The 13,277-nt window shown below is 39.0% G+C and overlaps 1 protein-coding gene across 1 annotated transcript in view; it reads left to right on the top strand.

Annotated features, from left to right (window-relative positions):
* Positions 1 to 3,784, top strand: part of CPB1 (carboxypeptidase B1 (tissue)) — a 20,113-nt gene extending 16,329 nt beyond the window's left edge. The window contains exons 10-11 of the mRNA XM_010073593.1: positions 2,269 to 2,353; positions 3,562 to 3,784. Of these exons, the coding sequence (XP_010071895.1) occupies positions 2,269 to 2,353; positions 3,562 to 3,749 (273 nt within the window). The 3' untranslated portion in view covers positions 3,750 to 3,784. The remainder of the gene's footprint in view (positions 1 to 2,268; positions 2,354 to 3,561) is intronic.
* The last annotated feature ends 9,493 nt before the right edge of the window (positions 3,785 to 13,277 follow it).

Genomic DNA, 13,277 nt, shown 5'->3' with positions numbered 1-13,277 from the left:
CTGCTGTTCTGTGTTATATTATTAAGAGGTGACTTTAGGTCCTATAAAGTTGATTTTTTTTTATCCTTCAGGTTTTGGACTATAAATCTATTAGGAAAGCAAATGGTAGAAATTCACTTAAAGGAAAAAAAAAACAGATATCATAGTTTCATTTAATGATTAAGTCACAAATGCTCAGTCATGTTTTTCACTTAGAGAGGGTCGTTTAAAATAGTGCCTCAGTTTCCAGCCTGGAGAGCTAGAGGAAGCTGTTCATTTGGATTCCAGGCTCTTAATAGCTGGAAATCTCAACTGCTCTTTCTCCAAATCTCCCTTCTTACAACTTCCTGGCCAATAATAAAAAATCCCTCGGGTAAAAAGATTTCCTGAAACACCTTTTTTAGTATCTGTTCTGGTATGATTTAAAGCCACCATTTGTCAGCTGAGTGAAAGGAATGCCCCATTCTTCCCACAGAGCAGCTCTGCTGTTCGATTGTCTCTACCATGCAGATTACTAAAGAGAGAGCAAATAAAGGTTATCCACAGGTCCATATATAGTATCAGACTATCTTTTAAATTTCAGTTCCACTTTGGATATATTTGAAAAGAGGAAGAATCAGTTTACATTTAAAAATTCATTTACTATTGAGAGAAGATCTGACTCAATCTCAGCAGTTGATTAAATGTTTATATTATAAACAAAAGACGACTGAAGAAAGCAGATAGTCTCCAATTTACACAATTCCATCAACATGTGTTAGAAATTATTATGGATTCTAGAAAAATCAGCTTGTTAAGGGATAAAAAAAAAAAACAAAACCAAACAAACAAAAAAACCAATCCCAAAATCCCCCCAAAAACCAACAAGCCCGGTTACCGCCATTGCTCTGAATCCAAGACTGTGAAATGCAAAGCAACAACATTCTTCCTACAATTGCTTGTGTTTGGACATCAGAGAGGCCAGAAACCAAGCTCCCCATTCAGGTACAGCCAATGTTATAGGGGGAGGGAGAAGCTTCAAATACTCTTTGGTCTGCCTTGTTTAAATATTCTTTACGTGCTAAATGACCACAAATTCCTACAGCAAACTCCCATAATTCTAGGATGTTGACAATCCAACATCTGGGACCAGGGAAACACTTGCAATTCTGCAATATGCCAGTATTAATGCACATATATTTTGATGCTGTTTTGTAGAAGCTGAGAAAGCTCTCTCACTTAACTAAGATTTTCTAAACACATTGTCCAATATGCCTTTTCAAGTAATTTACAGGAACACTTGAAGCATAAGGATGAACAGAAAATATTTTACAATATATCTTCTACTGGGAAGTAAGCCAGCGTATAACCTACAAAGAAAGAAGGGCTTGGGGAAATTCCTGGAATAGTAAGCCATTCAGCTGCAAGCTATAAAGAAATATATGGCAAGCCATTGCTTAGTCCTATGCTGAACATCTGCTTTCAAAAATAATTCATATTTATCATCTGTTAGTAATAGTTTTCATGTTTTATTACCAACATGCTGTATAATGAAGAACTGGAAAAGCCACACGTTCCAAAGAAAAGTTAGCAATTTTCCTTAATGCAAACATACAAAGCTTCATAGTACTATTGATGGGCCTGATCCAACCCTCACTGAAATCAGTGGGAGTTGAACGAGTTCCTCTGTGCATAGGAAATGAATTGAAATTAATGAGACTACATATGGTTCCAGGGTAATTTATTACTTTTCTGTCTGTTAATATTTATAAGACCTTAATCTGCTTCCACTTGTATCAGTGTTCAGCTCCCCTGACTAAGCTGACTCTACTCTGAATTTATAGCTACACGAATAGAAGGAAAAGAAAGGCTATTGTATGTTCACAAGTTACTGTACCAAGTTATTGCTATTCTCCAAGATTCTCTTATTGCTAAATAAAATTCCTTGTTTAGTTTTAATCTTGTACAAGTTTCTTCTAAGTATAGAAAATCCTGTTACCTATTGTTGCCTTGCCTATCCAAACTATACTGGACTACAGAGCAGGCTGTGCATCACTAGAGCAATACACAGACTGGACTATACTCCATTAAAGCTTGGAGAACGAGGTCTTTGCTGATAAGCTCTTTCCACAAGAGCAGGACAAGCTGTGCCTTGTCACCTACTGACATCTAGTCATTCTGAGAGGTGAACAACAATTTTCAAATAAAAACTTGTCAAGCATGGCTTTTCAGTTTATTCCACAACATATTTGCTCAGATTCACTCACAAACCTTCTGAAATATACATTGATCATTCTTCTTTGCCTACAGAATTCCATTGCTCATGCTGCATCCCAAGAGATAACCACATTGTATAAGACCAAATATACGTATGGCCCAGGAGCTGCAACAATCTGTAAGTACTGGCCTAGATATGCTAGTCATCTATATTAAGTGCTACTACGACTATTGAATGCAGTTTTCTAGTGATTCTTGTTCCTCTTCCTAAGTAGTCCCCTTCTTTCTTCACATGCATATACTCAGATAGTTCACATGGAACCTGTCATTTCTAAAATATAGTCCCAGGGAGTGTGTAAACCCCTGGAAGGTAAGGTGATGTGGTAGAGTGTTTAGGCATTCATGTGCATAGCATGAATTCCTAAACCACACAGAGCTTAGACTTAAACATGAAAATCTTGACCTGAGATTTTCTGTATTTCCAGTATATCCAAGTCAAAGATGTGAAGCCTAAAGAATGGCTTCAACCACTCTAGAAACACAGATAATTATTTTTTTTACTTTGCATTACAGTCTGAGAAATGTACTAACTACAATTCCATCCTTCTACCCTTCTTGGGAACTCAGCTGTCAGGATATGGCCTTTGCAGTGTCAAAAGCCAAGCTGAGGTTGCCAAATCTAGATTTCTAGAATTTTAGTATCTAATATTTAGTATTTAATATTTAAGATCTCTTCATTTACTTAAATATGGAAAATAATCTCTTTTCCCCTATTTCTCTTTCCTTAAATAATTTTTAAACCCTTTAAAAACTCATTTCTCCCAATTTTTAGAATATTTAAGGAGATTTTTCCTTTAAAAATGTTTTGGTGATGTTTAGCAATTCTGGAGGCTCCTTCCTGAGCAAAAGAGACCGCCTTCATTGTACCAAAGTGCTGGAAAGGGAAGGTACCATTTGTCCAGGAAAAAAACATGGAGCTGATATCCCAGATCTGCAGTTCTTTCAGATCTGTATGAACCTGAAAAAGCTACCCAGTGATAGGATATTTGCTTCTGCTACCAAATCTTTCTAAACAACTCCATGCAAGCACACCATTCTCCTGTTCTTTAGACATTCCTCTCCTGGTCTCCCCACAATACTGACAAGGAGGGAGCAGTTTAGCTTGTTTACATTTGTTTGCATGCATCAGCTGGAGCGAAGCTCACAAATGGCCTAAAATCACTGAAGTTTTTCCATGAGCAGAAGAAATCAATCAATTCACTGAATATTCCTTTTTATCTGTCCTTTCTGCATTTCTGGCTACATGACTTGATTCCAAAGTATGTCACATTTCTATGCATAGCCACACTTTTCCAGTTGAGCTTTTCTTTATTTCTTTATCAACAGATCCTGCTGCAGGGGGCTCTGATGACTGGGCTTATGATGAAGGCATCAAGTACTCTTTCACTTTTGAGCTCCGAGACACTGGTAGATATGGTTTTACTCTCCCCGAATCTCAGATACAGCCAACCTGTGAAGAGACTGTACTTGCTGTTAAATATATTGCCAATTATGTCCTTGAGCACTTGTACTAGAATGGAGTTCTAAAAGCTATTAAAGAAGGCTTTATTCAAGACGCCCTCTTTTTTATTCTTCCCCAACACTAGTTTTTTATTTTTCTTAATGTTCTTAGTCATATCCTTAGTCCATCATAGGTCAATAAAACTACAAGTTTGTCAAGAGAAATTATATCTTTTATTAAGGCAACTTAGGGGGGGGGGGGGGTCTAAAAAGAAAGAGCACAAGAAGTTCAATCAGCTTAAGGTAAAGGTCGCCTTAATGACTGAAATTATCTTTACACATAGCAGATGGGCAGAACATTAGAACTTACACAGCCTGAATGCTAAACAGAATGAAAACAGCGAGGTAGTTCATATAAATGCACTTTCATCCAACCATTCATTGCCTTAATGGCAACAGTAGCAAGGAAAATTTCACATCACATACTTTTAAAATGACATTACCTGTGGTATGCTCTTGTGAATTCTTTCAAAACCCACCCTGGATCTGCCCCATCACTGAGAACTAGTTTGGGTCTGAGGTCACTGCTAGTCCGATCTGAACTCAATGCTGAAGCTTATAATTACGATTAGTTTTAAAGACCAAGACTTGATAAAAGGTCATGCTATAAACTACCCTGCATTTAAGGCTCTCACTACAGTAGCATCTCTCAAAATACACTCAGAGTCCTGGTACTTCCTGGGGCCCCAGATGTTCGTTCTGTCTAGAGCGGAAGAATCATAAACAGCCATAAAGAATAAGCCTGGTGATAAATGATTAACTGTTTCTTTCATGAGAAGCTGTAAAAAATTATCTCCTTCCACTCTGTACAGGTAATGTGGGGCTGATTGGGTCAGAGTGAATGAGAGTGATAAATAGCCACTCTGGGTAGCTTTCTCATGCAGCTGCAGAAAATGTGTTTGGCATTTATTAATGCTGTTTAGAGCGTGGCTAATATGGGACACACTCTGCAGAAAGATGGGGAAAAGCCTTATGTCAACAAAGAACCTGGGTGATCTCCCTGCCATTGCTGGAAGCTCTGGACAGAGACTTCCACTGTCCACTGACGGTCTTGGAATTAGCACCATTTCTGCAGGTCCCTAGCCGATGCACTCAAAACAGCCCATGAAATGCACTTTACAGAGAAAATGGTTCTCCCATTAAAATCACCAAATTCAGACCTGTCAAAACCTATGCATCATCCTTTTTTGTGTCTTCTCTGTGGAGGGAAACAAAAAGTGAAGGTCCTATTTAAAATGACACTTTAATTTACATGTAAGAAAAGAAAGGAACACATCCACTAGCCCACTCCAGTTAGCCCAGCAGCACTCAGATTAAACCAGTCCTCACATACAACTGATCCATCTGGTTTTGATCACTGGTGAAAACGAACCCGTGTGTGAAAGTAGCACGTACCAGTAAAAAGACATGTCATTCTGTTTTGCAACAGAAGTGGGGGGGAAGGATAATCAACATTACTAAAAATAGCACAGGATGCAAGCAGAACATACCGGCCAAAGGCAAATATGTCACAAAGGGCAGGAAAATAAACTCCTCAGAATATTAAATATTTTGGCTAATTTTAACTAAGTATTAACAACCACCCAGGGACTATCTTGGCTATAATTGTATTACTTGGGAAGATATCACAGGCCTTACAACGACTGCAAGGTGAATTGTTGATACTCAGCACCATTCACTACTAGGAAAGCTATATATAGGACTGCAGGCAACCAAACACACCATTACAAATACTGTTGAGGGGTAGGTCCTGGCACTCAGCAGCTCCAAATGTGTCGGGGTTACCCCAGTTAACTTAAAACTGTGACTCCGAGGCAGGATATGGCACACATTCAGTAGCTCTGACACTCACAAAGTCACATCACAGCAAGGCAGTGATCTGCGGCTTTTCTGTGCCTTCTCCACTCACCAGCACCCCTGGTCAAATTACATAGATGCAGAGAAGAGCAATTAAATGTGATACGTCATCCATGCAGCCTGGAACATAAAACAAAGAATATATGGGAGAAATTTAAGGCAGAAAGGACATTCTGCTAGCAGGTAAGCTGTTAGGGCAGAAACATTGAAAGACGGAAAGGATGCAAAGGTTCAGCAACAAGTCACAACACTTCAAATTTCAGCATTGCTTTCAAAAAACATAGAAAATCCTTATGCAAAACTGATTGATAATGTATTTTCAAAGATGCCATCGTAGTTATTTGGAACCAATTCCTCAGTTACGAAATAGTTCTTACAGAGAACCAGGAGACAATCAAGAAAAGAAATAATAACATATTATATGGATGATGGAGGTATACTTTGACATTACTAAAAGCTTGGCTTTTTCAACAATTCTAAAGAAAAATTTCCAGTGTTCTCCAAACTGAATCTTTTTCTTGCTTTCTATAAATAAATCCATAAAGGAACAGTAACTATTTTACCAACATTAAAATATACATAGAAGCCACCTCATAAACAATCTGTGGTTTTGTTTTTTCTTTAACTGCATAGTTTAAGCTGAGTCTTACTGTGAACACAATAAGCCTACACTGCAGTTTTGTAAGAATATTTTTAACCATTATCATGTTTATGAAAAAAAAAGCCATGAAAAAAACAGGGGAGTAACACCGCAGCCCTGACATACCTGGGAATTTTGTCAAGAATGGCAGACTCCTATCAAAGAAATACCAGCAATGCACACTCACAGCACAGAAGGCTGGCAGTGTCCTGGGCTGCATCAGGCAGAGCAGTGCCAGCGGGTCAAGGGAGGTGAGTCTTCTCCTCCACTCCGCCCTGGTGAGGCCAAATCTGAAGTGCTGAGTTCGGTGCTGGGCTTCCCCGTACAAGAGATGGGGACACACTGGAGCAATTTCAATGAGGGACCACAAAGATGGTTGAGGGACTGAAGCAACTGTCATATGAGGAGAGTGAGAGAGCTGGGACTGTTCATCCTGGATAAATGAAGGCTCAGGGGGATCTTCTCTGCGTATAGATACCTGATGTGAGGGTGTAAAGAAGACAGAGCCAGGCTTTTCTCAGTAGTGCTCAGCGACAGGACAAGAGATAATGAGCACAAATTAAAGCATGAAACTCCATGTGAACACAAAAAAAGACTTTCTTACTGTCTGGGAGCCCAAACACTGGAGCAGGTTGCCCAGAGATGATGTGGAGTCTCTATCCCTGGAGACATTCAAACTTGACTGGACACAGCCCTGGGCAACCTGCTTTAGGTGACCTTGCTCTGAGCAGGACGTCGAAGTGGGTGATCTTGAGTGGTCCCATCCAACCTCAACTGTTTTGTGATCCTGTGAAATTATTCTCTGCCTGATGTAGGTCAACCAAGGACTGAGATGAACAATTTCAGCTTTTCCTATTTGATTTATACTGCTCCTTTAATTAGATAAATAGAAAAGCATCATTCTGTTTTGTCTGTGAAGAATCACATCAAAAAGCTGCCATCTTTCTCATATTAGGCTATTGTTTAGTTAAACACAATCAAACAGACAATTCATTTCAGTGCTCCAAAACTCAAAAGGGATTAAAAACTGATGAAGTGTTTCAAAGACAATGTACTGTCCACGTGCCAGGTCTCACAGGAACGATATTGGAGATACCAGACCACTCACAGAGGGAGTGTCCCTTCAGTACAGATCACAGCTGCGAAGGCCCAGCAAAGGCAGCACTTACAAATCCTTGGTTCTTTAACATATAAAGCAAGTAACTCACGCACAAAAATGAAGTACAGTAAGTCCCAGCAGTTGTGTAAGAGTTAAACATGTGCTTCTGGGGAAGATATTTCCAAGTTTGCTCAAAAGTTCTCAAGCAGCTGCTGGCACACAGTGGTAATTCAGAGAAGAAAACTTCTGTTCTTAATGTTCCAGACTCAATTGCCTCAAAAACTATGTTAGAAATTAGACCTATGCTAACAACTCAGCCTGTTCAGAGCTCTGCTTTGCTGACATACGGCCTCGGCATGCTTCCTGTCACTTTGAATTTTTCCAAGGACAGATGTGGGCTGTGCATTGAAGCAGACTGCCTCTGTGCTCCCCCCTGCACTCAGAACAGCTGCATTACAGCTGCATACTGTCTTTTACCACAAGAGGCAACAGCCAAGTGCCACTTTTGAGAATGGGACTGCATCCCTGTCCTTTACAGGAAGGATGCTAGGTTACTTGCAGTAAACTTCACAACCACAGAAAACAGGGAATTTCCTACCAATAAATTAAAACATACAGCTTAGCCAAGAAATAGGAAAAGATTGCAAAAATCTAAAACTTTTTCTTCAAATCTTTTTAAAGAAAGCACTCCAGTTTCTTGGCAAACACTAAGTGTTTTCTTTCTGCATTTAACAGCAGAGCTAAGATGCTTAACTCTGGAGTTCTCCATGGAAAGTATGAATCACATTGCTTTAATATAAAATCAACTCCCAATTTCCTGGCTTCATGGGGAAAAAATCAAATATTCATGTTTCTCTTTAATACATTAGGTTATAAGAACCAGCATAAAGACTGTGATGAAGAAAAAAGGAAAAGAGTTCAGGAATAATGGCTGTCACCCCTGCAGATCCCTGGGCTGCTGCTGACAGGAGAGATTGAGGCCACAGAGTACAGCTCAGCGTCACAACCATCAATCAATTCATGTCCAGAAGCGATACAGCTCAAAGCATCTCTGTTCCTACCAGAGCTAGTCCATAATTTAATCAACCTGCGACAAAAATCAAGAGATGCTAGCAAATTTTTTAAATTACAAACAGAACTCAAAAGACAAACATGCTGTGATGCAGCACTGACATCACTGTTGACATGTATGTTGCATCACTGTCACTCACCAGCATGGTCCCCTTTCTGACATTGCAAATGTGTAACATTCTCAGATTATGAAACTGTAAATACAGTAGTAGATGCAAAAAGACTCCTTCTCACCAATATTTTCATGTCCCGGTTCATAGGATACACATGCATAAAGATAATAACCTCACATACATAAAGTTTTAGAGGTTCAAGTGTTCAGCACACTTAGGAGAAATACTCTGATCTCCAGGTTTGTAGTACATTCAAATGCAGAAACTGAGATCCTTTTATCTTAAAAAAATAGCCCTCACATACGACAGCAGATACTCTGTCCACCTATCCTCTTCCTAGGTCTATGCACAGTAATGCCACCAAGGTCTGTGAATTCACTCTTCATCCACCCTGGAGTAAATGAAAGGAAAAGCAGGCCTTCCTTGTGGTATATTCAACTAATGAGTTCAGCTCTATTGAAATCCACAGTTATTTCACCCAAAAACTAAACTGTGAACACTGAAAAAAAAAAAAAAAAACCACTGTAATTCCACTGAGGGGTTTTAATGTTATTTTTCACATAGCTTCTATTAATTCTTCAATGATTTTATAAATGTGCCCAGAAATAGAATGAAAAAATGGTTCAAAAGGGAATGTTCATTTTATACAGTCTTTTAGAAAACTATTCTTACACTTTTCTCCAGAAATGGAAATACTGTTCATGATCTGAAGGCTTTCTTTAAGGATCATAAATAGAACATTTCTAATATGAATGGAACTAGAATTCCTAATGACACAACGATGTTCTATACTTTCCCTCTTTCGATATGTATCTTTGAATCACGTCTGAAAAGCAACAGTATAATCCTTTTAAATGTGGAATGCTTTCTCCATTTAAAAGGAAGACTGAATAGAAAATGATGCTCTATTTCTAGCTTTTGTCACCACTATTCCTTTGCAGTTTCAGTCTCTCACATCGCTACTGTAAGTTATACTGTTACTGATAAGAGTTGTGGCAACAACATATTCAGCAATAAAAAATGTTTAGAAATAATGAATTAACATAAATGGTTCTTAACACAAAATGAATTTATATTATATGCTAAGTCAGAAAATCCATTACACCTCAGATCTTAAAAAATAAAAGAAATTGATACTTGCTTTTAAAAAGCCCTACTACAGTATACTTACACTGGGCTTTGTTCAGGTATCTGTGTATTTTGGAAATAACAAAGAAGCTAATTTCCTAGGATTGTAATGATATGCAGCTAAGAGAGGAGAATTTCACTGTTAAATTGCATAGACCAGCATAAACGTCTGGCTAACAATGAAAAAGTAATTATTGAGAGGCAATGCTGCATTTTATGTGCATTAAAATATTCACTTCAAATTTATTAAAACCTAAAATACCAAAAACTGAAATAAAGATTCCACCACCCCCACATTAACTTCCACCCAGACTAAACTCTGTGTGTTTCACCCATATACCCACAGAACATATTAAATTCTCCCAGACTTAGCAGCTGTAATGAAACTCTCTTCCAGAACAGAGTAGGCACCTGCCATTACCATTAAAAAAGGAGAATCCTGAGCTTTGTTATAGTGCCACACATGCAGGGAGAAGCACCCTAGCCCTCCACACAGAAAGCAGCCACAGTACAGCTCTCTGGATGCTCTGAAGCCTTTCCTAGATATAACACTGGTCATCCTTCAACGGGTGGGATAGACACATCCTCCTGCAAATATCCAGTGCAAATACGCTCTCTCCAGTGCTGCCCATCAAACTCTACAATATGAGTCAATCACAATCCTGAGCACCTTGAACCTTTGGTACTTCCAGCATACAGCTTTGTATTACGTATTTTCTCTCCTCTCAGTACAGCGCTGGGTCTGGGAATTCTCAATTACCTTCAGATTTGTCTGAAGTTGGAGCCCTGGCTCATTCTTTCCTAGAAAGAGATTAAAATTATTCAGTTGTCAGTTCTATTGACCTCTGTATTAACAACAACGAATGTGTTGTGCCCCCTGAGCCGTGCACAACTCATGGAGCACCCCAGCCCATGAAGCACTCACCTCAACCAAGAAGACAATTCACAGAACACGAGAAACAGCACTGCTTGCTCGTGTACATCCAAGTGATTTTGTTTTCTAATAGGGAATGAATCAATCATAACAAACTCAGTCTCATGCCAGTTTCAGTTCAGTTAAATATCTTTAGGGGAAAGTAAATGATCAAACACAGAATCAACACTGTATTGGAGGACCATTGATGGACACCAGGTATTTATTCAGGCTACTGGGCCTTTTAAAATGTTTTATTAACTCTGCCTTGATGACCATTGTGTGTCTAGAACATGAATTGCTGGATTAGCACAAATCAGCTGGAACCTTCCCTCACTTTTCACATCCTGGCAGCTTTCCATGCTCTTCTGGAGCAAGGTCTTTCTCTGTCAAAACTCTGCAGACCAAGTAATATTTGTTGGACATCGTGGCCTTGGATTCTGAGAAAAACACTGTCCTGCAATGGAACTGGGATGCTCACCCTGCGGGGTTTTGAATCTCTCCTACCAAAAACCTGTGGTTACTTGTTGTGACACTGTTTTGCCCAGCTTCCCTGACTCACTTTGAGATACAACTCAGCGGTCAATACTGCTCTCACACAACCTTTCAGGAATTCTCCTGGCATGTTAGCATGTTTGATGTTGAGTTTATGGAGAAATAAGTTAGATAAAGTTAATTAAAGCACATCCAGTACTTCAGGACTATGCACATAGATCTCACTGAACTCAACCAGAGATAAAACTAAGTTCCTGACAGGACTGCACTCCATAAAACAATTCATCAAAAAGTGCACTATGTCTCAAGGTGTGTGTGAGATCTAAGTAACTTACATATTCTCTGCTGAGTTTCCCTCTGGCAAGCTTAGACAACAGCAAACACCTTCTCCTTCCAGTTGTGCAGAACGGAACATTGCAAAGCTGTGGCTTCAAGGCTTTTACAAGCTAGTACACAGATTTCAAAGAGGAAATTCAGCTGGGAATTTAAAAGCAGAAACAAAAGTGCAGAGGCTTTGGAACATTCCTGGACTTAATGGGAGAAAGCCCTTTCCTGTTCCTAGAAACATTTCCCCTCTTATGGCAGTAAACTCACATGGGAAAAAAAAAAAAAAACTACAAAAAACCTACAAACCAGTCCTTTGCCAACATGCACAAATGTGGTTGCTGCATACAGAACCTTTCGGGTCTGCTGTGCTCGGTGTTACAAGGCATGCTTACCTCTCAGCAACCTTAAGGCACTTCTACCTCTGCTGCTTTAGAGTGCGTTAGAAGACAGCTTGATCAGTCACTAGTTACTTGTGTTTCAAGCAGAATCCTAATGCCAAACAGTTTCTTCACCACACTGCCTTTAGCTGTATGGTGAAATGTGATGCTCTCAGAACACATTGTTCCAGAACAACCATTCAGCCGAGCTGATTGCGAGGACTCCCAGAGCACACTCATCTAGAAGTGAGACACGGCTTCTCATGACATCTTGTGGCAGTGTGACAAGCTGACAGGGGTTTTGTTTTCACAAAATAATTTAAGATGTTGCAAAACAGTGATATTACAGAAAACAAACACACACCAAAAAGCACCAACTTAAATTAAGCTGAACAGACTAGCAATGCTTTAAGTCAGAAAAATTCCCCATAAAAATATTTACGGACACAAAGTATAAAATTATAAGACCATTATTTTAAAGTGATAAAGTCAGAAAACTGAAAGTAGTTCCGTTCGAAGCAATTCAAACTGCATGTGTCCTACAGATCTATTATTGATACTTAATATATTCTTACCTATTCTAACTAGAAAATCAGAATCTCCTTTTCAAATTGTGGCTGGCAGAGAGAAATTGGTACAGAAGGGAAAAGCTTCATTGTCCACAAACTTACCTACCAGCTGACTCCATCAGGCTAATTTACGCTGATATTTATGTTGCATGTAACTGAAGAAATATCAAAATACCAAATTTTATTTCCCATTTGTTTTCAAATTGTATTCTAAGAAAAAATGTCTTGTAATTATATCTGAAATAACACAAATTGTGGTTCAATACTGTCCTAACAGAAAAACATCAGTCCTAGAGAAATCTATCAATGGCCCACCTTGAAAAGGAAATCAGAAGTAGCTCTAATTAAATAAAACTAAAAGCAACAAAATTACTCAAGATATAGTCTTATTTTCAAAAACACACTCATCCTCAAGGCACTCAAGACACCCAGTCATTAACTGAGCAATGCTTCATTCACACTAATTTTTGATGGAGAGTATTTCAGTTTCTCTCTAAGCAACTTGGTGTCTGAAATCCTGACTCAGCCCCTCATACAGCTCCTGGAACAGTGGTAGATTTTCCTGTCAGGGGAGAAGCAACTGGCTTTGTCTAGACTTTGTTGGAGGATAACAGAACAAAACACAAGCAGGTTTTATGTTTTCAGAGATGAGCACTGGAGAACAAAGAGAAAGCTTCTGGGAGGAATATTCAACCAGAACAGCTGCTCTTACTGAACAGTCCAGAAAGGGTTTTCAAAAGCAAATGTCCTGCTGTAGCACCTTCAAAGCAGTAAAATTCTACACCAGGAATAACTCTTATTTAGCCTTCAAATGTGTGGGGAAAAAAAAATATATATTTAATTCAGGTCACGCACTCATAGATTATTGCTTCTGCCAAATTCAGCCAGAGCACAAAGGTACAATGAACAACCAAGACCCTCCATTCTGCAGAGGGATTCACGTGAAAAGCCAT

The sequence above is a fragment of the Pterocles gutturalis genome, unplaced genomic scaffold (assembly GCF_000699245.1).
Source record: "Pterocles gutturalis isolate BGI_N339 unplaced genomic scaffold, ASM69924v1 scaffold24852, whole genome shotgun sequence".
Classification (NCBI taxonomy): Eukaryota; Metazoa; Chordata; class Aves; order Pterocliformes; family Pteroclidae; genus Pterocles; species Pterocles gutturalis.
The sequence above is the reverse complement of the archived record's forward strand: the minus strand, read 5'-3'. Positions and strand labels throughout refer to the sequence as shown.